Raw genomic sequence first — 23,891 nt, forward strand, 5'->3', positions numbered from 1 at the left:
CATGGAACTTGGAACTTTGAGCAACATCATGTGATGAGTCACTCTTGAGATTTCTGTTTTCCAATGTGGATGGTGCTACTGGAAATAATACTTCAAAAACAATTGGAAAGAAACTGTCTAGAATCTGAAAAATTGGAAGCAAACAACTCAACTATTTTTCCAAATATAAAATCCTTTTTTTCCTGCATAGATTTTATATATTTACTCTACTCCTGCCAGTGCAGCTTTTTTTATACTACAGGCAGCTTGAAAGGCAGTAAGCTATATAAACAACCTGACCATATCTGCATGTATTTGATGTCACTGCTGATCTGTACCAGACAGTAACTCAATAATTGGAAATTGATATGATTATGAAATTTTTACTCTAGTATATAAAAGCTAATAATATTGCATAAATCAATAATGTGATGTTTCAGTGATCAGTGTTTTTCATCTACAAGAGCTCAGTTGTGAGGGTACAACCCTGAGGGGATTTTGCCCACTACAGCAAGGCTGATGTATTGTGGTGTTGAACCAGGGCTGTCCACCTGAATAAGTCTTTAACCGATAAGGTAAAAGCTTAGATTTCCACAGTCCAGGGCACTATATCTGATATGTAATGAACTAAATGAGGGACCGTTTTTGTATTTTTTCATCTGCATTCAGTGTCAGAGGTGGAAAGTAATGAAGTAGTACCTAAGTAGTGCACTTATGTATTTCCAGTTTATGCCGATTTATACCTCTACTACACAACATTTAAAAAGGTAAATGTACTTGTCATGCCACTACATTTATCTAACATATACAGTTGCTAGTTACTTTGATTTTACACACAAAACAGAAAATCAATTCAAAAAATATAATTCATCACTACAGATTAAAGGCCCCACATAAGTGTTTGCAGTTATTGTAGCTGATTAAAAACCTGCTATCTTGGGATTTACATGAGGTCACTAAGCTCCATGTACTAGAGTATGATAGTTATTGTCACTCACTCAAATTAACATGAGCTTGAGAGAGATGTCAATCAAGCCCAGTCTGCATGTACACCCTGAGAAAGGGTCTAATAAGGAAAAATAAGACAAAATATATGTGGCAATGGACCGTGGGTGTGCAGGGTCTATGAACTACCCAACAATTAATAAAATGGCATGAATTAGCTCCTGCTAAACAAGTTATATTAAAATACAGCTAACATTTTAACATACCAGTATTAGTAATTCAGCACTTCTGATAGGAGCCACTCTGTATATCGAGTTCTTTTGATATTTTTTGTATATTTTGCTGATAATACTTTCACACATTTTGAATCTAAGGCTTTACTTAAGCCTATATTGGAGTATGTTTACATTATGGTATTGCAACTTAAGTGAAGTATTTGAATACTTATTCCACCATTGGAAATTGTGTTGCTAGAATATTTCTATTAGGCCACTTTTCCCAGTCAAAAAGATGCCCCTCCAGGCCTTCACCTGTGCTCCAGCAGATGCACCTGTAGCAAAAGTCACACCACACCTCTATTGCTGGTCTGCGTTAACACAGGGAAATCCCGCCCTCGTCGCTCAAGCTTAATTTCTATTGGTCGGCGGGGTGAGTGAGTGATGCCAGTGTGGAGCACCTGGTAGTCAGTCATCGGCGGGGCTCTCAGTGGAGCTCCGTTCAGCGGACTGGGTACACAGCAATGCGGACGAAAAAGGGCAAAAACGAGAGGAATAGTCCGGTTTTCTCTAATAACCCGGCGGGTCGGGGCTTCGCTAGGTCGTAAGGCATAATTTAGCAGGGATTTCGTTTCCAAAACCAAACAGAAAAGGACATTAACTGGCTTGGAAGCAGCTCCGGGACGGATATTTTCCCGACAAAACCCACATCCGTAATCCAAGCCCTGGTTGGGTGGAATAGTCTACTAAAAGAATGATTGCTTGAATATTTTTATACTGTCTTGTAGCATTTTTTTTTTGCCAGCACCGCTTCCCAATTTTCACAGACTCGCCATGGTGGACTCCCCTACCATGAGGAAGACTTTTGTGGTCCCAGACATAAAGCCATTGGATTTGTATGACTGTACTAAAGCAAAAATATGCGCAAGTGTCGGATGGCTATTGGCAAAGTCCTACGGCAGTGCAGGTAGGTTTTAGTCTAGGCTGCAGGCCTGGTGAGTTACATTATTATTCAGAGAGCTCGTATGAAGACCACAATCCTGAAATATGTTTATACTCTGTTCAGTGGTGTAGCGAAAAGCACATGCGTGTAGGGGAACTGCAGTGTGTGTATAGCTCAGCGATTTTCAGCACAAAGAGCAGCATATGAAAGGGGGGGCCGTGCGCTGTGTGCATTTTTTTGACTCTGACACATGTCATTTGTTCTCAGTCAATGGGTGGTCACATTTTATAGGTACGTGTGTGTCAGAGAAACAGGCCTCCTCCCTAGGCCTTATCACGCTAACCCATTTTGTCGTATTTCTAGCCGCCAGGCTTCAGTCAGACATTGCAGGCTACTGGGTATGTTTTCAATCTTGCAGTTTTTAACATGGGACATGGGGCGTAGATGATTTTCAATACCATTCTTTTCTCTCAGATGACAGCTCCAGTGAGAGCATCCGTTTTCAGGAAATCATAATTAGGATCAGAGCTGCAAGCAATAGCCCAATGTGCACTGAGTGAGTAAACTGCTCAGTGTTTCACCTTTGCAATTTATTCGATTTTACTCTTCCAATATCCTTAGTCAACAAACCTCAAGAGGCGCTTGTGAGAAACCGTCCAGCCTCTATGATGCAAATCACCCACCTAAGAAAATCATTCTGTTGCACAGAGCATATCACAAGACAGAGTTTTCGTGGTCTTAGACCAGCGTCAGCTCTGACCCTGAGGTGATAACAAGTCTATTTGTTTTAGAGCCATATCAAGATGAGATCTCACAAAGAAGACACCAAAACAGTCTTGTTTGAAATAGGTTTGATGACGTGCTCCTTTCCATTTTATTTGAACTTTACTGGCACTGTAATCTTAAGTCAGTTTACTAATTAATTAAACCACACAAGACAAGAAAACGCATTCACGTTCCTGAGATGTGCATGTAAACAAATACTTGAGCTGGAGGTTAATGGTCAAGGTATTAAATTCAGACTGTACTAACTTTTGACTAGAAAGGGTGTGAGGTGAACTCTATTTTACTTTAACAACATGACTTGCATGTTACACAATCCCAGGCAAGCCCTAGGCTTAGGCTGCTGCTGCCTCTGTGTGCTCTGTTTAGCACCTCAACCACGCCCTCTGGTCAAAGTCACCCTCCATGCCAAGCTACAGGAATATGAAGACGAAGACTGTGTTGATGTGTGCTTCTTGTCTTAATCAACTCAATGGCCTTACTGATAGTTTCCTGCAAAGTCAAGATGACATCATCAAGTCCCTCCCCAGAAACTCAGCTGTGCAGAAAAACAGATAGCACAACAGGAGCAAGAACAGGTCATCTAGTCCTCGGCTCTTCCAGGTCATTTAATGTAATGATGACAATAGGCAACATTTTAAATCTCTGAGTCTTTGTAATACAAAATGAACTTTCACCTTGATGACATACTGTATACATCTTGGGTCTTTAGTTGGAGGAATGTTAAAAGGTTAGACATTAGCTGACAAGGGCCTAATGATATAAAAACTAAATAAAAAAACATCTCTAGTCTTATATAGGCTGCTCTAAAATGAATCCATGTGCAATCATGATAATCTGAAAGCTGCTTATAGGCTTGGACTGAAATACCAATGTTAGCACAGAATACAGAAACACATCCCTAAGAGATTGTTAGCCTCATCTTCAACACAACCAAACCCATAGTCTAAAGTTAACCAACTCTAATTGTTGCCTAATTATAACAGTTTGAAACATAATGCTTAAGACTTGTGAAATTTTCTAAATGCTAAAGACCTGCAACACTTAATCCCTGTCTCCTTTAGCCAAGGAAAGACAGAACTATCCTCTTTGAAGGGAAAGGGAATCATGCCATCCCCACAATTCCTTGCTGTAGCAATAGACTGCACACAAAGTAGGTGTTCCCTATAGACTTTGTTTGATCCACCCAGTGACATTATGTTTGGAGTTTCAAAATAACATTTTTAAAAAGCAGCATTATATATTTACATGTACGATTACATTCTCACATATACTGGAATTAGCTAGTTCTGGTTTATATATATCAGATGTAATTTATGATCTACCCTTGTATTTGCTGTCACAGATCATTTGAGGGTCAGTTAAACTAGTTTCTGCCTCTACTTTGGAATGAGATCAGGAACTCTCGACTCACCAGTTTGTAGACTTGGGAGAAACTTGCTCATACATACTAAAATGTTCATAATGATATATGCTAATTGCGTTATTTATTTTTCCTTTTGAGTCCATGTTGCTAATGTAATTTGTGTGTCCTGTAATCAACCTGTAGACAACTTAATTATCACTTACAAAACAGTTAATGGCCCAGTTTAAACATTCCATGTTTTGGTCATCATTGTGTTTTGTGTCCTCTTCTGATATTTTTTTTTCTAGCAGTGAAACCAAACCACTTTGTACCTGCATGTTTCAAATCTCGTATTTCTTTAGCATGCTAGCCTCACCTAGCTACAAAGCTGGTTGGATCATACTGAAATCCTATTGGAATGATTACTCATTCTCTCCCAATCATCGTAACTATGGTGAGTCAACAAGGGACAAGGACCTGAGGAGGATGTTGTCTTGCTATTAGTGTTTACTCAAGAGGTAGGAAGTCCTATTGGTGTACTATATGAAACTATTAGGTTTCAGGCTTAGGTCAAAACCCCTTTATAACTGAGTTGCATAGTGTGTTTCCAGATAATTTGACACACCTTATTGTGAGAGAAGACACTTGCTACACCACACAGGGAGGTCAAAGATCAGAGTAAGCTACAGAACAGTACACACAGATCCGTTTTGAGTTAGATTCTAACATGCAGACTCTTTTGCTAGGCGAATGCATCCTGCACACTTTGTCACAACGCAAACCAGTATTGCCCTGTTAGAATGTGATTACATTTAATGTGATTTGGAGTCCATCTATAGGATGTGCTTCTGACACTTTAATGCAATTTAAGGGTACTGTGCTCATGTCATACTAGAGTGCTGTCTGTGGTGATGTGTTACAGGACACACAGGACTGTTAGTAATGGCTTATTTATGGTAAGTGGACCTGTGAATGTGTAGGGAGATGGAACACCTCACATTCCTTCTGAGAATTCACTGTCGGAAGTTTGCTCATTGATCAAATACATGAGCATTGTTTGTTTGCATGCATGTATGTTTTTCACCTTAAGCAAATGACCAGATGAATAGTCAAATCAGAGAAGTTGAAGTTTATAATGATGCATCATCTGATAAATGCATCATTGGATGTTTCACAGCTGGCTATTAGAATATGCTGAAGGTATTATTACAGTACAGTCTTAACATGTAGACGGGTCAAATGACAATCTCTCCCAGTCTCGTCCAAGATGTTTAAGCCGTAGTTTAATGTTTATGTTGGCATCAGCATTTTCCCAGAACTAGTGGTCACATGTAGGGTAGGGTGTTAACATAGCCCCTCTCACCACCGCTAGATTTCGGGGCAACAAAACAGTGCCTGCTTTGTTCTAAAAATGAGAGCGGATAATCATCTGTGTTTGATCTTTTCCATCACATGATGTGGATGTTTATACCTTAGTTTTCCACCGAGGATTTTGAAGTTAGAGCCAATTGCTTTATCAAAACTCATGTAATGCTTAGTTATTAATTTTTGAGAAATGTTTTCTGGAAATGAAAAAGTAAAATAAAATTAGTCACCGAAAGCGATTGGGCAGGCATGGACTGATGTACCGTGTACTTACCTTGCACACGTCTGCATATTTGAGCTCATGAATTATTTAATCTGTACCAAGGCTCCTGAAGAGTTCCAGTAAGAAGCCTCACAATTTAGATTGTCTAATCCAGCAAGTTTTGCAAACTTCTGTGCCATGTTATTAATAGAGAGAGCTACTTAATGCTCACTGTTACTCTGACAACCCTCTTCAAATCCAATGGTGACTGTTTCACCTGAATGTAAGTTCAGAAAGGATGGGAGTGGGGTCTTGTCTACTGTTTTTCTCCCAAAGGAGCCAGTTTGGTTTAAACTGTGACTGATTTCCAATTTTTGTTTGGATGTGTTTGTGTTGCTCTATGTCTGTTGATTACTGTCAGACACGTGTGGTAATGTGTCTGCAACATGACCAGTGTGCTAGCCCAATCGGTCAATGAGGTAGAAGGACGCATGGCTCCTGTTATCAGCAGGATAAGCAATGCAGGTCAGTACAGACGGGAGCTAACACAGCTGAACTGGGTACAGCCATGATGGCAGGCCTCATCAGTTCCACTGTACCTTTTTAAGAGTTTAGCTCATTTTGCATGATTAAATTTTGTGCATACTGGCCCATTGCTGGAATAGTGCTGTAGTCTTTCTCTTTTGTCTTTTGTTATGATAATAACAACAATGTGACACTGATGTAGAAAAAATATGTTTGCTTTCCTCCTACACAAACAGGTAAGAGGTCAGGGTCAGCTACAGCACAGAGCTCATGCAGATGGTAGGGATTAAGTCTCCGAGTCAAAATCTCCTCAGTCGAAGGCAAATGCTCGCTTGAACCTTTCTACATGAAGAGTGATCTACCTGATCACCCACTATGAATATGTGATAACATGTTAATAATCATTGCACACGTTTGACTTTTGCCTTTTTAAGTCTAGCAGATAAGCACTGACCCCATGACCCGTGAAAGTGACAGAGAGGCTGTTGCTCGAGTTTATGCAAACACAAGCTTATGTTTTCAATCTAAGTATATCCCTGGAGATGTTGTGATGTCAACATTATGGAGGTCTCACACTACTTTTTGCTTGGGCTTACTTATTCTTAAAGCTGCCAGTTGGTATTTCTTTCTATTGCCTCCTATTGCTTTTTCGTTTTGTTTTTCACTTTAGGGTTATGTTGTATACTTTATCCAGTTATCGGTGCTGTTTATGATGTGCAGGTGCATAGTTTTGGAAAATTGTGTATGAATTTGCAGTTTTTAATTTGTACCAAGTTTTCTTTGTGATATACTGTATGTGTCACACAAAGTCATTATTCATGGCCAGACTGTCTCATAGGGAAATCATGCATATATCGATCTCTCTCATCTCATTGAGTTGAGGCATTTGCATCCTGCTTTGCCTTCTGGTGAAGTTTTTCTTTTACTTTATACACGTCATTGTAGGAGGACTTTTTTGTATCATGTGACTGTGAGGGCCTAAAACTAAAGGTGTACATTTTGGTTGGTGTGTCACAGTGTTTACAGCAGTGATGTGAGCATTGTAGTTTTGGCACACAGGAGCATATTTACAACAAACTAGACCATGTGGCCTGACTGGCAATATTGTGTAAAATCTATAGTCATCACAGAGTGACAGCGAGAGACAGAGTACAAGGCATTGTCTCGCCTCTGAAGCTGGGCATATATCTTTGTGGTCTGATGTCAGTGAATCTGTTACATGACTTTATAATGATACAACAACGTAGTGACACCTCCCTGGTAATAACCCCTTTGTTTCTCTGTTAGGTGCAATCTTAGGTTTTCATAAACACGCATTACTGTTAAGTTTGTCCTTTCTCATTTCAGGCACACTGCTGGTATTTCAGCTTGTCAACTTTTTGCCAAAGGCCCTTTAAAACAGTGAGATGCTTATTGTTATACGTTTACACAGAGACACAGTCTATTGAGTTTGTTGCTGGTTTGGTCTGAATGCAGAGAAACCAGTTTCACAGAGGGTGTGTCAAGCGTGTGTTTTTTAGGATGTATTTTTTTTTTTAAAACTGTGTCTTATTTACAGAAAGACCAGTCTGAACAGATTATTTAGCAATCTTCACCTAGCCACATGGCCTTATTACACTTTCTCTGAGGCGAGACAGACTCAGAGTTTTCTCATTTGCTTTGATAGTTTTGAGGTTGTAGATTTCAATCAGGTTGCCGATTTCTGCTTCTGAGATTTACATGTCTGTGAAGATCTGAAAGAGCAATTTTTACAGAAGCTTGGTGTAAAAGTGAAGCAAGAGGGGAGAAACAAGTGGCAGAACATCTTGTAATCTGCATATACCAACCTCTGAGCTCATCATGCCCCACTGACCTTGATGCTTGCTCTGCTCTACTCACTCATATGACTATAGCCCTAGCATATACATCAGCTCTCTTAATCTGCCACTGAAGCTGGCAGAAAGCAGGTTTCCAAGTCCTCGAGGAACGTCATCAAACACTGTCTGTATGTTTTTCTCTTGGCAGAGAATGTCCCTGCAGAGCTGCGCGACCCCTTCTACTGTGACCAGTATGAGCAGGAGCACCTTAAACCGCCAGTCACGCGCCTTCTGCAGTCCTCCGAACTCTACTGCCGGACCTACAGCCTGTTACTGGGGAGCGCTGGAGCCGAGGCACAGCCCAAAGACAACGTTGCCCTGCTGGAACTCCTCACTCAGAAAGGCATAGTCTCCAAAGACGAGGACACACCAGTGACTGATGCAGACCTCCGGCATAAACCCATCAAAATGGTAAAGTTATGTTGGTTATGTGAACAGTTAACACACAGGTGATGATGCTACACCAGTCTAGCAGGCAGTTTTGTGGGTAGTGGCCTGCATGGGTGGATTCGAGGAGGCGTCAGAGCTGTTGCTTGGGTAGAAAGTGGTTTATGTTTGTCTATCAGGCCAAGTCACCTCCCGAGGCTCTGCTATCCAGGAGCCTGCAGAGTGGTTGAGTGGTCTTGGTTGTTGATATGGGGGCTTGTTTATGCTTTGATTCTAAGGATTAAAGGACATCAAAAAGACCCCCACTCATTCAACCCTGCCCCCATCCCCCAATGCTGCCACCAGCTGATCCGAGAGGATGAGCTAGGAGGACTAGGGCAGTCACGGTGACACAAGGGATGACTACTTCCAGGGTGTGAGAGGGAGGGAGAGTCCAGATACAATAGATGGTCCAGACCAGAACAATGGCTAAACAGTTGTGGTGAAACTTTAGATATTGTGATGAGAGAATACTCTGTGCTGGCTTAGTGAGTTAAATCAAGAGAAACTGGTTTGTCCTCTTAGACCTTGACAATGGATCTCTCTCTCACACCACACTCTCTCTCTCTCTCTCTCTCTCTCTCTCTCTCTCATCTCCTCCTCTCTTCTCTCTCTCTCTCTCTCTCATCTCCCCCCCCCCCCCCCCCTCCCTTTGCCCCTTTCTCTTTCACTCCCTTTCTCTCCCTTTGTACTTGTCATAGGTTCTTCAGCCTGAAAACCTATAGATAACTAAGTTAGTTTTCTAAGGAATCATAACAGTCGAACGAGGAGGGATGTTTTTATGTATGATGGAACATTTACTGCTTTTCCACTTCAGCTGACACAACAGTTACTCACTGTAACTCAATTTTTAAGCATTTTAACAAACCCTCACTTTATACAGATTATCTTCCTGAAAAAATGGCATGCGACTGCATTTTCCCAGCCATCTTGGTTCATGCATATATATCGGATGTTTTTTGAAAGCTACATAGGGAGTCTCTAGGGTTCTGTATGTATGGTGTTTTTAGTTGAATGTTGTTTGCTCCACTGCTGCTGTCTAATGCCCACTGCAGCAGGTGTGCTACTGCTGGTGCCGACTATTGTGATGATACACTTAAATCTATGCTTGATTATCTGAATAGCACAGAAGTTGTGTGACCATTTGCAGTAGAGCTTTGCTGATATGAGAATTTGGATGTTGGTTAATGTTCTATTAGCTATACCTAACGTGACAAAATTAATGTGAGTGTAAGCATGTCACATGCAGCCTCTACTTGCACTGAATGTGAACTCATATAGTCTGCAGGACTGTTTCTAACCATCACACATGCTTGTTCTTGTAGGATTTCTGATAGTTAACCACCTGCACTGACAGATGTGCCACTTCACACCAAAGCACCAACAAGGTTTTCAATGGCAAAAATATATATATAAAAAAAAAACATAAGCATGAAAGATTAAAAATTGTAGTCATGTAACAATGACTACGATTTTATTATGATCATCATCACTACAGCATCAGCTATAATTACCTAATGACACAGTGGGTCTATTCCATGCATAATGTTTCTGTATTTTGTGTGTGCATGAACCAGTCTGCCTGTGTACATGTCAGCTCTGGATGTTGCTTCCAGGGCAGACTATGGACCATATCGCCTTTAAATCCTAATCGTGAAACTCCTATTTTGGCTGTTACTGTTGATGTTGCATGTGCTGTTAGCGGCATTTGTATATGAGCCTTCCAGCTGCTGCTTGGACCTAGGCTGCTCTCAGAGCTTGTCTGCCACTGACTGGCACTGTACCTACAGTGTGGCAAGCAAGGAAAGTGGGTCATGCTGCAGCAGCATTAGAAGGATGGAGCATCAATGTGGGTCTTGGCCAGTAAACGGCTTTGGAGCTGCAGCAATCTGCTGCAGCTCTGCCGTATATTACAGCTTCACATATCTGTGTTAAACAAGAGGATAACATGTACTGCATTTACATAAAAGTATGTTGAGTCATGCTTGTTGCTGACCAGTGAGCACTGCCGCCAGCTAATCTACCCAGCCATGCACTGTTGATGACTTTTCAATTTGTTATTGATGTATCGCACATCTTACATCACTGCAGTTCATTTGTAATAATTGTGAAATTTGGCTCATGTATAAATCCAAGGATGTAGGTTTATCCTAACCCATAAAGATGCTCGTGCTGGCTTAGGTTGTTGCACCGATATCAGTATGGAGCGGCAGTGACCTGCTCTCTGCTATGATCAAAGTAGGGCAAAAACAGATACATCATAGCCTTTGATAGCCCTACATCATATTCTTTTCATCAAACCATAAGCTGCTGTTACAGGATGAAGAAGCACTTCTTGTTTGTCCCTGCCTCTAGACCTTGAAATTCCTTAGTTAATGGTTGGATTCAAAAATATTCAGGACGAAAAAGAATGGTGTATGCTGTGTGATCTAGGACAAGTGAAAAGTGAGTCCCAATTTCCTTTTAATTGTATGTAGGGTCAGGTATAAAATGAAATATTGTCAAGGAATGAGCTCAGAAATTAAGGCAAGGTGTGTTTATTTAAGTAGACGTAATCTTATTTTTGTATCTTGTGATTGTATAAATACTGTAGCTATAACCTATTAATTCAGCTGGAAACATGAAGGTCTGAAAGTCTGACTTTATAACTTATGGGAAATATGCCATATTGGTGGGTATATTTGTGTACATGGTACTGATAATATTACAAACTAAGTGTTGTATCATTTATTCATCATAATATGCTGCTCCTGCAACCCAAGATAGCACCAGCATCTTTACAGGCAAGGGTTATCCTTCAAGCAAAGCTTTGTAGATGGTACATTCTTGGGCCTCTTTAGAATGGGCAACAGCAATGGAGCCTCCAGCTGCCTCCACCCCTTGTTGTATATGTGTATCGTAGTGGTAACTGTCCTTCTGGTGGTAGCCCAGCCCCCATCACTCCTGAGATTGAGGATAAAGATCTGTGAAGATTAGAGATAATCTGCCATGCAGACTGAACGTCATCATCCACGACTGGATGACACGCCAGAGATGACCACGGACTCACCATGTACCTAATATTTCCCACAACATCAGACTTGTAACTAATTTGTTACATCTACTGTTGGTTGAGATAGTAGGATATCATCTTATATTATCCATGTCAAACACGCTAGAATTGATTGCAATGGAGACGGGGTTAAGCATTTGTTCCCACAGTGACAAAGTAAGTCATGTAGCCATAATGCAGCTAACCCTCTTCTGGTCCCCTGTTGGTTTTTGGATAGGCACTGACACTTTGTCTTAAATCATACTGCTGTGTTGGCAGGTTTCTGCTCAAGTGAGCATCATTCAGGAGCTTAGTTGAAAATAGAAGTGGCAGACTATCAGAAACACTAACCATCATCTTACACTATTTGTTCTGCTTTGGGCCTTCACTGATGGGAAACTAATGTGGAGTAGAAATTAAACGTATTCACCATATGTTAAACAAGTTTGGTGTAAAGCTATTCGTGACCGGCTTTCCTTGCTCAAACATACAGTTCATGTTTATATGAGCCTTCGTATAACCATATGACCTCCTGTTCAAAATCCCTTGCTGGGCCCCAGACCTGCTTGATCCCCCTGTTTGTCTACCCCTCAGTAGGCACCAGGCAGGGTAGGGGGTGGGGGTTAAGTCATATTTCAGACATAATCAGATTTTGCCCTCACCATAATTTCACTTACTGATCCATAAGCTACCTTTGCAGTCTTTGTTTGGCACATTGTTGACATGATTATGTAAGCATATTTGCCAAATAGGGCCATAAAGATTTCATGTCGATGGGGTTAATTGATGAGGTATTAATTTTTCCTCTCTGTGTCACATCAGTTTGAGGAGTGCTAACTGTTTGCTGGCTGGTTGTTTCCGAGCAGAGAGCCGGTGCTAAGCCAGGAGCACGGAGCAGTGCTGCGGTCAGGCTTGTGTTGAGATGCATTGTGGGTCAGCTGGTTGGTTGTTATGGTGATCTGGCAGGCTCTGCACTGTGTGTTCATGAGTTGCTCCTCTTTCCCCTCTCATTAGGCAGACTTGTGATTTAGCTTAGCGAGCTCTCCTGGGTCTGCGAGGGAAAATCCACCAGCAGCCCCCCTTCCTTCCCTTTCATTCTGCACTTTAGCCATGAATTACCCTCCACTCTCTCCTCTGAATAATTACTGTACACTATGACAACAGGGTTGCCCACTTTCGGCAAGTCTGTCATTGTCTCGTGCTCATTTCTTCTTTTTCTCTCAGTCATCCTGTCTCCTTTCACACTGTCACAATAGCTCCAACCAATGATTACACTTTGTGGCTAAAAGCAAAAATATGTTCCTACCTTGAATCACTTTGTTTTTATCCAGAGTTTCAAACACAGCTACTGGCACAATGTAGCATGTTATAGGCCTCAGAAACATGCTAGTTTTGCTCAGATTCATTATTTTTTAATACAGAATTTTGTAAGAGATATAAAACAATATATTTATATACGCTATAATTTTTTTTTATATATGATACAATACATTTTTAGATCTATATTTATGGTGTATATGATACAATTTTAAATCAACCATGTTTGAGTTATCACTGCTAAGTCATAGTGCTCTGAATCAGTCAGATTGTTGATAGCTCCGAGAAGCCGTAGGTGCTATATCACGTAATTTGTCCCCTTCTGTACTGAAGACATTTCCACTTAAGATAAAACATATAAGTAGCAGCTCGAGTCCTGGCAACAGTGTTTGGAGGGCAGGCCAGCCGGGGCCACACAGCTCCCAGTGACTGACTGCAGCACATCCACAGAGCTTGGCCCAATACTATCTGACAAGCCTTTGCTGGCATAGCCCACCCTGCCTGCCCTAGCACCGGGTCTGTCCAGGTCAGCACTTTACATCAGGGTTGAGTAGGCAGACATGCAGACAGGGCTCATGCACGCAGCTGGACTGCCACCAGCCACCATCAGGGACAACATAAGAGGTTAGAGTAAGAATGTCTGGCCCCTAAAGTGGAATTTGTAAGTAGTAAAAGGGAACAGGCACTGATTTGCACAGATTAGGCTCAAAACTGAAGATTGGAGATTGTAGGAGTGGGCCCATGACAGGAATGTGTTGTTTGTGACTTGCCTGTCCCCTCCATTGACCAGAATTAATTATTTTTAACAAGGAGCTTGTTTCAATTTGCAGTACTGAGGAGAGAGGGGCCCTAGTGCTGCTGTTGAATCGCAACTAAACGTGATACAGATAGAGGAGACAAAGATAGAAGGATCATTCATTAAGTATGTAGACTTGATAAGGATATAAAGAGGGCAAAGGACAGGAGTGCTATCATGACGAAACCCAAGAATAAATTTCTCATTTGTCTGTATGAGTTAAATGCACATGCAAAAGGTTTAAATATCTGAATCATTTAAGTACTGTTGGTTTCAGCTCCATGGCACGAATGGAGCACAACTCCTAACTAATGAGCTAACAGGTTTATAGAGTTAAGCCATTCACTCTGACTGAGCTGATAATGTTGTTGGTGTGTTTTAATGGGCTCTGGCCATTAGAGAGAACACTGTAATGGTCTCTAAAGTATGAGGAAATGTCTAGGATACAAATGCTTGAGAGAATGGGGAATATATGTGTAAGCAAGTCTGTTTTTGTTTGATTGTTGTACATGTGTGGGAAAAACTACATATGTAATAATTAGGTTTTATAGCCAGTTTGTTGTCTGACAAAAACACATTCATACACCAAAAATGCAGAAAAGATATGGAACACCTGTTTCTTACAGAGAATGCTGTCCTTTGTTGTGCTTCCTGGTGATCTAGTTACAACACCTCATTTTATCCTGCGGTCCCTTCCACATGAGTCATACAGCAATATTTCACTGCGCAAAAGAGAAGGGAAGTGCGCTGGAGAGAAGGCAAATAGAGGGAAAGCAGCTGAGGAATGACAGTCCGGGAACACACATGTTATCATATTACAGGGCCATTGCCTCTTTAATGATTTAACGATTGTACAAACATCGGTCCAGAGTTCACCCACATCTACTGATGTTTGTGTTTGCTTGCTGAGAACTCTTGTTAGTGTTTCTGCTGACTCACAGCTGGCTTTGGGTGACCTCTAGAGGATGCTGCTTGCTAATATTGGGACTGCTGCAACAGTAAGAGCTGATCTCAGTTCTGCAGTAAGCGGTTCCCTACTAGAGCAGTAGAAAGGTCTGTGTCCAGCATTATTGTGTTAACTGTAATTGATTTATGCTGTTGGGCTCCCTGGCCTCCACTGTGACTCGTCCCACCTCTGACAATGTTCGTCTTCTTTCTCCCACGTGATTGGTGCAGAGTGCTCACCTGGCAGTGATAGATGCCCTGATGGCTGTGGGAGCCATGGAGACGGTGACTGCGGTGAAGACATGTGGTTCTGCTGAGCGGCTGGGTGGAGCTTCCAGCTGGGAGGATGCTCTGCTTCATTGGGTTAATGGGGTAAGGAGCAAACCAGAGAGAAAGAGTGCTTGATTCAGGCACACATCTTTCTTGTATGCTGTCATTGTATGCTGTCATATCTTCTTGTTCTTAGATGAACCAACATCTGTTTAGCTTCAGAAATTAGGATGCTGTAATTCTATAATCAAATAAGTTTTATTAATATGACAACACATAGTACAGATCCTTTATCAATGTGTATTAACTGTTCTATCTTTTTGCCATGTTCTCAGTTAAACCAGAAGCTGAGAGAACTTAATGAAGGATCCAAGAATGACTCGTCTCAGGCTATTACAGAGCCCCAACCTGTTCAACCCTCTGTGAGTACTGTATTGCATATGCAGTGTATTTCTACTTCTTGTCAAGTTATTAATGTATCCAAACACACATAATCTGACTAGGATTATGTATTTAGTGCAATTTAAAAAAAAAAAAAAAAAAAAAAAAAAAAAAAAAAAGTACCCGTCTACTAAGCTCATATTGATTTTGGTGCAGGTGCAGACCTTCACCAACTCTTACTCTGCAAGCATAACAAGTACTGGTTGACACAATAAATCAAGGGCAGCGTCACTGCTTTGTCTACAAGGCTGTCTTGTCATGTCAAGACATTACCGTCATCACAACCCTTTCTCTTCTTTGTCTAGCTCTTCCACTGTAGGCTTAATACCTGTCCTTGTGCTCCTGTTCTCCACTTCCCCGTCTTTCTCTATTTCCTATCCCTCCTCCTCTCTGACAGTGTCCTACTCGCTGGTACTGGAAACTTGTTCCTGTAAGTTCTCTCCTTTCCTCTGCTCCTTCCCCCTGTCCCTCCATCCTTCCAGTGTCTTCATCAAATTTATCAGCAAATATCTGATGGTCTGAAGGTGTGTTTTTTTTTTTTTCTCCATATGCCGGTGTGAAAATGTTCGTGTGCATCACATACTAGTCTACATTAAATTGCACGTCATAACATTAATGTCATAGGGCGGGGCATGATAGGGGCGTGAAAGGCATTGTTTGTTGACACACGAGTGGTGCATGTATCACAACTGGTACTCAAGTAGGCCTTGTGTACGATGGACAACCAGTTCTTCTGGTTTTCTGTGTAACAGAGGTGTGTTTTTGTGTGTGAAAGGCTACGGGGGTTAGCTGAGCCAGGCTTCTATTCAACTGGTCCCTGTGCTGTTTTTCTATATACTGTAGTCGTACATGAAACTTTTTTTTTTCCTTGCTCTCTCTCTCCCCTCCTCTCTCTGCCTCCTGAGACCCTCACTCGTCCCACTTTCTCCTGACAAAATCTTCCCTCTTTCTGCTCTGATTAAGTCACTCCCTTTACATCTGTCATTTGTTCACATAAGCCATCTCTTGTGCACATTAGCATGACCTTTATCTGTCCTCTTTCTCACATTCATATCCAGTTCTTTTTTTTTTTTAACATAATCTGTTATGTGTCACTGTGCATATAGACTTTAAAGTATTGGCTGATGTTTGGAAAAGCCTGTCTTTGATGGTGGTTTTTAACACTAACTAATATCCTAAATATTTTACATAGGTCACTCTGCAGTATTTGATTGTCTTGTTCATTTGTTGTTGTTGTCTTTTATTTTTTTTAGCTCCGCTACAGGAAAGATAAAATTCAGTCCAAACAAAAGCCCATCTTCCCGGTGGTGAATGAAGTCAAAGACTTGTCCAGTGGTTGTGCTATTGCTGCTGTCATACATTACTATTGCCCTGGCCTGCTAAGACTTGAAGGTACCAACGAACATTATAACCACTAACTTTAAGAGTGAAAACCACAGGCTTTTTAGTAATTATTGTATTGTTTCTCAGTTTAACACTTCTCTCTCACACACACACACACTCTCTCTCTCTCTCTCTCTCTCTCTCTCTCTCTCTCTCTCTCTCTCTGTAAGATGTGTGTATGAAGGATTCCATGTCTGTAGCAGACAGCCTGTACAACCTGCAGTTCATCCGTGAATTTTGTGACAGCTGCCTGAAGTGCTGCTGTCACTTGGCAATGGAGGACATGCTATACACACCACAGGAGCTTCAGGTACTTACATCCACGCTCCTGGTCATCGATCGATTTGACACAATAACAAAAAATACTGAGCACTGTATTGTCTTCCTAACGCCTGACATATCCTGTGTGGTTTGTTTAGCTCAACTTGCTGAGTTTCCTAGCAGAGCTGCTGAACTGGTTTGAAGTACGAAGGCCAGAATTTGTTCAGCCAATAGACACCTTGGGTAAGTGTCACTAATTTTGTGTTGCTTTGTAAACACTGTGAAATCCTACAAGTAAGGTCATAACATTAAATATCTGAACATGTCATATTAAGGGTTTTCTTTTTTGTTAGATGGATCCACACCAGTGACACCAAGTAGCTTGAGTTGTAACAGGTACAGACGCTCTTTGAATATTATTGTGCTTTTGTAGTAGTCTGGCATATTCTTTGTCTAAACTGAAAGGTTGTTTCTCTGCCTTACAGTACCTCCCCTTCTATCTTCAAGAAGCCTTTCCTCCCCATCTCCTCCCCTGCGTCAGGTAAGATTTAGACGGTCCTATCATCATTACACTGAAGTATTTTGTACATGTTTCTATCATTTTACAGTCTGACTCACCTATTTCTCTCAATGCTTGTTTGTGTTTTAGTTGTTTCATGTTGTATGATGCTCTTGTACTTTTTTACTAATATTTGAAACTTTTTGTATATATTTTTTTCTTTTTTATTGGTGTATTGTTTGCTTGATATGTGCATCCTGTATGTTGTGCATCCCTGTGTGGTGTGCATGCCTTTACATGTCTGTGTGTGTCCCATTGTATTCAGGATCTTTGACTCAGTCTACCTCAATGTCTCATATAGAAGGAGTGGGGAAGACATGGAGCAAGAAACCCCTCAGGTAGAAGCCATATATTCAGTAACATTCAAACACTGTCTTTTGTACTTATTTCTATTGTACTTATACGGTACTTTTTGTTCTTAGCCGCCCCTTGTCTGCAGTATCCTTCAGCATTCCTTTTGGCCTGGACAGTGATGTGGATATTGTAATGGGCAACCCTGTGATAACCCGCTCTATGAGCTCAGACCAACTCAACCCAGCAGGCCAAAATATAACCCGGGTGCCCTACTCCCCTCCTGAAGACCTCAGCCATTTGCTTAGCAAGCCCCCTGGCCCCAATGGCCCGCAGAGAGCTTCCTGGGCCACCCAGACCCCCAGTATTCCAAGGCTGGCAGAGGAGAATGGCCTTGCAGAGAGTGAAACAGGAGAGCTGCCTACCATTGAGGAGGCTCTCCAAATTATCCACAACGAGAGCAAGATGGAGCCTCGTTTACACCCTGATGGTGCTCCTGATGGCTTCTACCTCCACTCTCCTGATGACCCTGCTAGTTCTAGACATAACAGCAATTTAGCAGCCATCAGCTGCTCTGCCCCTTCACGCTCAGGAATGATGTACCGGCCCACAGGAGAGTCCAGGGAGCCCACTCGCACCAGGAACACCTCTGAATGTTCACGTGATGATGATTCAGTCTTGAGAGATGGCAGCGTGGACTCTGATGCATCAGAGGACATGCCTAAGGCCCAGTCCACTCCAACCACACCCGCTGCTGGTGCACATTCTGCTAGGGGCCATGGCAGAGGGGAGTCTGACAGCGGTGTGAAGATGACCAGCTTTGCAGAACGCAAAAAGAAGCAGATTATAGATTCTCCCAAAGCCAGCGACTCCTCTTCTCCTCAGATGACCACGTGGGCACAAAAGTCTGAAGAAAGCCCGAGCAAGAGCCCACAACTCAATAATGAGATGTCTGAGCTGGGAGCTCGGCTTGAAGAAAAACGCAAAGCAATCGAAGCCCAGAAGAAACGCATTGAGGCCATTTTTGCAAAGCACCGTCAAAGACTGGGGAAGAGTGCCTTTCTGCAGTTAAAGAGGGAGCAGCGTGATGACGAAGGCGAAGGGGAAGGAGCAAATGGCCAGGTCAGCTCCTCATCCACAGAAGAGGACCTCTCTCGCTTGACATTGGAAGAAAGGCTAGCTCGCATGGAGGAAGAAGAGCAGCAGGAAGAAGATGAACAGCACCCCTCAGTGGGGGATGAGGGTAATGTCAAAGGGGGACTAAAACTCAACAAGCAGGTCAGTCACTCCAAAGAAAAGGCAGGAACACCAGGAGAGAAGGGCCCTGGGACACCAGGAGAGAAAATGGTAGCGCCACTCGGGGACTATAACAATGCTGTATCAAAGCTGACTGCAGCTCTCAGCTCCCTGCAAAGTGACATGCAGCGGCTGACCGAGCAGCAGAACCAGTTAATCAAGAAGAAAGCTGTAGCTCCCAACAACAAATCCTGGGTTATTCCAGCCAGCCCTAAAACCTCCACCCCAGCCCCTACACGCATGTCTCGAGAATCCACCCGAGATTTAAATTCAGCCTCCTCCTCTCCGTCTCCATCACGTAGAATCACAAACCACACCACTCCTCCTAAATCTCCTCAAGTCCATCGTAGAGCCCAATCTGTGCCCCCTAAGAGCCCCAAACACCACCACCAACACAGTCGTCCCTTAGACATTAAGGTCCCAACCCTATCAAGGGTTCTCACCCCACCTCAAAATGTGGACCGTATCCCCCACCTTCGTCGCGTAAATCCCTGGCAGTCCCAAGTCCAGACTTCATCTTCATTCTCCATTGGTGACTCTGGGAGCCTGGATGAGCTGTGCTCATCTGGACCAACTCCTGTTCCCACACCGACACACACACCTCTACCAACACCAATACCTACCCCAACTCCCCGTCCTACTGCAGATGACACTCTGTCGGAGGTAGGCTCCAATGACGATCATAGTATATTTAGCATGGATCTGGAGGCAGGGTCCTTACATGGTCTTGCGTCTAAGAAGGATGGGCTTGCAGGTGGGGGCTGCAGCTCTGGTGCCCCATCAGAGTGCTCCTTCGAGAGTGATGCCCCTGCAGGGATGTTGAATGGCAAACGCAGTAGCCTGATTGAGATCTCGCTGTCTGCTCTGCAAGATGGGGAAGAGGATGACCAAGTACCTGATGCCTTCTCTGACTCAATGAGTGACCGGACGGAGCCAGAGATGAAACCAGGGGTTGGTTTCTTTTTCAAGGTAGGCTTCTAATTATTATCACTGTATGTGCCATTCTAAAAATGCTGTATTTGTGAGGTCAGCGCATTCATGCCTTTTTATTTTGGTCTTTATAATTAGGATGACAAGGAGAGACCGGAGGATGAGATGGCCCAGCGAAAAGCAGCTTTGCTGGAGAAACAGCAGAAGAGAGCAGAAGAGATAAAAAGACGCAAACTTGAGCAGGAAAAAGAAAAAGAATCGAAGTGAGATCCTTTTTATTCAAACACCTGCATCATAAACAAATGAAGACTTTAGCATTTCATGTCTCACATTAAATTAAATCAAACATTTTTATTGGGCAGGTTTGTAAAGTTTGAACAGTTCTATAGTCATGTTTTTGCAGCATATATGTGATGATTAGGATTAATTGATTAACTGTCCCATGTTTAGTAAATTAAAAAAATTGTTGGTGTTTCCTGGTATTCAAACAAGTGGTTTTGCAATGTCATCATCACACATTGAAAGTTTTACACGTTATATTTATGTATTCTCAGCAAGCCTCAGTGGATGATCATTGAGGGCTGGGGGCATAAGAGTGAGGACAGACCCCAGACCCCAGGCACCCCTCCAGCATCACGCACCCCACCAGTAGAGGGCACTCCCCAGCGCAGAGGAGACTTCACTAGGCAGGAGTATGAACGGAGACAGCAGCTGAAGATCATGGAAGACTTGGACAAGGTTCTTAGGCAGAAACCGACCACGGTTCGCGGTGTCAAGAAGCAGAGACCTAAGACTGTGTTCAGAGATGACTCCGTCCTCTCTCATAGCCCTGTCAAGGGCTTCATGGGTAACTAGTTCTAATATTAAAACACGCTGATCTTCGTCTTTATGCCCTCGTTGTACACTCAAATGGATTTGGTTTCTCAATATAATTTCGTTTTCCATTCCTCTTTTCCTCCATCTAGGCACCAGGCTGAACAAAGTATACTCCCACTCAACCATGAACCTGTCCTCAATGGCTAATGACTCTGGAGGCCTGTCTGTTAGGAAGTCTCCTAGGTAACCTACACATTGACAGTGGCACATACAGTAGTCAGGAATATTTAAAGTGCCAAAGAAGTGAAAGTGAAATATTTGTTTTGCACCATATTAGTAAATTTACTATGATAAAGTAGAGCTCAGGAATACATCATTATAATATTATTATCATTATATGAGACTGAGTAATTTTTTGTTCATTTTACTCCACTGAATAATAGTTTAGTTTGTTGATTATGTTGATTGTGTCCACATTATCATTGATCACTTTTCAAAGTATGTTTTTAAAATATGTAAATATCTTCTGCCTCCCCTAAAATATAGTCAGAATATTTATCAAGTAGTTCCATATGCGTGAGTGTGTTTCTGTAGGATTGTATTAACTATAGGTCCTGTGGTATAGTAGCTCTTATCAGTGTTCCAGGGGGCAAAGGCATGTGTACACACAGCCTCAAGGTCTATTAATGACTTTCTTCTCCAAAATATTTTTTGACTCCCTGTAGCCGTTCGCACTCTCCTTCCCGGCTAATGTCACCAGGACGAACAAGCTCTCATAACGGAGAGAAGGACTGGGAGAGTGGTTCCACTATTTCATCCCCTGCCTCAATCCCGGAATACACAGGTATGTGATTTGTTCCAAACTATAGGACTCTCATTTGAAACAAAAAATAAATCCAATAAGCGTTGTTTTGTTGGGTTTATGACATTTGGAAATGCTGTATTTTGCAGGACCAAAGCTGTACAAGGAGCCTAGCTTTAAGTCCAACAAGTTCATCATCCATAATGCTATCACTCGCTGCTGCCTGGCTGGCAAGGTCAATGAACCACAGAAAAACAAGATCGTAGAGGTAAGCCATCCTGATGTGTCAGAGTCCAAAAAGGAGGTCCCCCCTAACTAGACTATGAGCAACTATGATTTCTGTTTTCAGCTGCACTTAACTATTGTTTTTTTTTTTCTTTCTCTGTTTCTCCCTCTTCAGGAAATGGAGAAGAGTGCAGCCAATCACTTCCTCATCCTCTTCAGAGATTCCAGCTGCCAATTCAGAGCAGTTTACACCATGATCCCTGAAACAGAGGAGATGGTGCGACTCACTGGCATTGGACCCCGCACCATCACACCTGAGATGGTAGAGTCCATTTACAAGTACAGCTCTGACCGCAAGCAGTTCACGGTCATCCCGTCCAAAACCATGTCCATGAGTGTTGACGCCTTCACCATCCCTGGTCACTTTTGGCAAAAGCGCCCAGGAACTCCCAAAAAGCTTGGCACCCCCAAATAAAAGACACACACAAGAAGTTAGCATTCAGGGAATCAACTCCCAACTTGACTCTGGTTGTCCTGTATTTTGGCCAGTGAGGCACTTGCGATTGTTCATTACCCAGATAGACTAGCAGTGGACAGCATGACTGAGCTATCAACCTGGACCCCAAGAACAATCCAGTCAACTCTACATGCCAAGAGAAAAGGCCAATCACTCACTAATTCAGCCAATGTAGTTAGAATAGTTTCAAGAGCTTCTGATTGGCCCTAGATTGTAAAAAGTAACGCAACTGATTCTGTTGGGATGAAAAAATTTTCTTTCCCTTGCACCCTGCCTCCCCATGCCTTGCCTTACCCTGCCCCCGGAGTCATTTTTGCGACTCTTAGGTAAGAAAAAGAGGAGACAACCATACTGCCTTTGCCCGCACAACAGTATTCTGGGCCAGAGTAGTTCCTGCCCCTCTCAATTCTGCTTGCTTTTCCTTTTGCTGCCTTTTCTTCTTCTTCTTCTTCTTCTTCTTCTTCTTCTTCTTCTTCCAGGGCTCACTCTCTCTCCAGTCTACTGAGAAAAGTGGCTCAACTCTCAGTTCTGATAGGAGATCTCAGCTGAAAACTAACAGCAGGTAACACTGCTCTCATATGAATGTAGGGCACACACTAACCACTCATTCCATTCAGGGGTGTTTTTACTGGTTGGTTCCAGACCAGAAAATACCATAGTGGGTGGTTCCACTGTGGGCTGCACTGGTGGTGACTATTGTGGTTGTCAGTGGACTTGCACACCTAGAAACTGCCTGTGCCCCCATAGTTCGTGCACTCCACTCCACTCTCCTTCAGCTGTAGACATCTGGATGTTTTTTTTATACTATTTTGACATGTTTTTGCTGGACAAATCGCTTCAGCCTTTGAGAGCTGAAAGAAGAATGAAATTCATGTGACTTTTTCCTCTTAAACTGCTTTCTCATTTTCAACATATGATGAATTGAAATGTTATCTGAGCTTATCTTGAAAAACAATACTGGAAACATGAAGGAGGGCTTTATCATGTTTATCTTTACTCGGATACAGCTCTGTGTGAAAATGATAATCAATGCTAATTTAATATATACTGAATGCTGATTACTTTGATTTTTTTTTGACAATGATTTGTAAAAAGTAAGTTGACCTTTGTAAGCTATGAATAAGCTAGCCTGCTGCTTGAGCATTAGTGAGATGTATGTTTGAGATGAGAATGAGTGAATGAGAATGAAAAGAAACTGTCAAAACAGATGAAAATTGCTGAAACCTTTTGTCTAGGGATTAATAAATCCTTTAGGTCACTAGGAGTCTGTTTCTTATTATATGATTCCCTGTTTGTGTGTATCTGCATATAAACAGTGGTTTTCTTTATAAAGGGTAGTTCCAGACTGTAACAACCTTCATCTTCCCCACACTCTCCAGAGACTCCTTCATGTATAATTGGAGGATTGTAAATGCCAAACTGTTTTT

At 42.2% G+C, this 23,891-nt stretch overlaps 1 protein-coding gene across 3 annotated transcripts; it reads left to right on the top strand.

The window, feature by feature from the left end:
* Nucleotides 1–1,652: 1,652 nt before the first annotated feature.
* On the top strand, nt 1,653–22,914 carry camsap3 (calmodulin regulated spectrin associated protein family member 3). Of its 3 annotated transcripts, none has more exons than XM_022752399.1 (17): nt 1,653–2,106; nt 8,307–8,569; nt 14,905–15,045; nt 15,279–15,365; nt 16,638–16,776; nt 16,938–17,077; nt 17,187–17,271; nt 17,382–17,424; nt 17,514–17,569; nt 17,853–17,925; nt 18,010–20,143; nt 20,243–20,367; nt 20,659–20,951; nt 21,070–21,163; nt 21,646–21,764; nt 21,872–21,990; nt 22,123–22,914. In XM_022752399.1, exons 1-17 carry the CDS (start codon nt 1,974–1,976, stop codon nt 22,420–22,422), a joined length of 4,344 nt encoding a protein of 1,447 aa, XP_022608120.1. In that variant the 5' UTR covers nt 1,653–1,973; the 3' UTR covers nt 22,423–22,914. The 3 variants fall into 3 exon arrangements, with proteins under 3 accessions (XP_022608120.1, XP_022608121.1, XP_022608122.1); XM_022752400.1 differs by having other exon boundaries at nt 17,889–17,925; XM_022752401.1 differs by having other exon boundaries at nt 17,892–17,925.
* The last annotated feature ends 977 nt before the right edge of the window (nt 22,915–23,891 follow it).

The sequence above is a fragment of the Seriola dumerili genome, unplaced genomic scaffold, assembly GCF_002260705.1.
Source record: "Seriola dumerili isolate Sdu_G_001 unplaced genomic scaffold, Sdu_1.0 BDQW01000169.1, whole genome shotgun sequence".
NCBI classification, from domain to species: domain Eukaryota; kingdom Metazoa; phylum Chordata; class Actinopteri; order Carangiformes; family Carangidae; genus Seriola; species Seriola dumerili.

Bases quoted from the DNA above. Each gene is read 5' to 3' on its own strand.
- camsap3 (XM_022752399.1), top strand. From the start codon at position 1,974: ATGGTGGACTCCCCTACCATGAGGAAGACTTTTGTGGTCCCAGACATA. The intron at 17,926-18,009 runs GTAGAAGCCATA...TTTTGTTCTTAG, and splicing joins TGGAGCAAGAAACCCCTCAG to CCGCCCCTTGTCTGCAGTAT. The intron at 21,765-21,871 runs GTATGTGATTTG...TGTATTTTGCAG, and splicing joins CTCAATCCCGGAATACACAG to GACCAAAGCTGTACAAGGAG.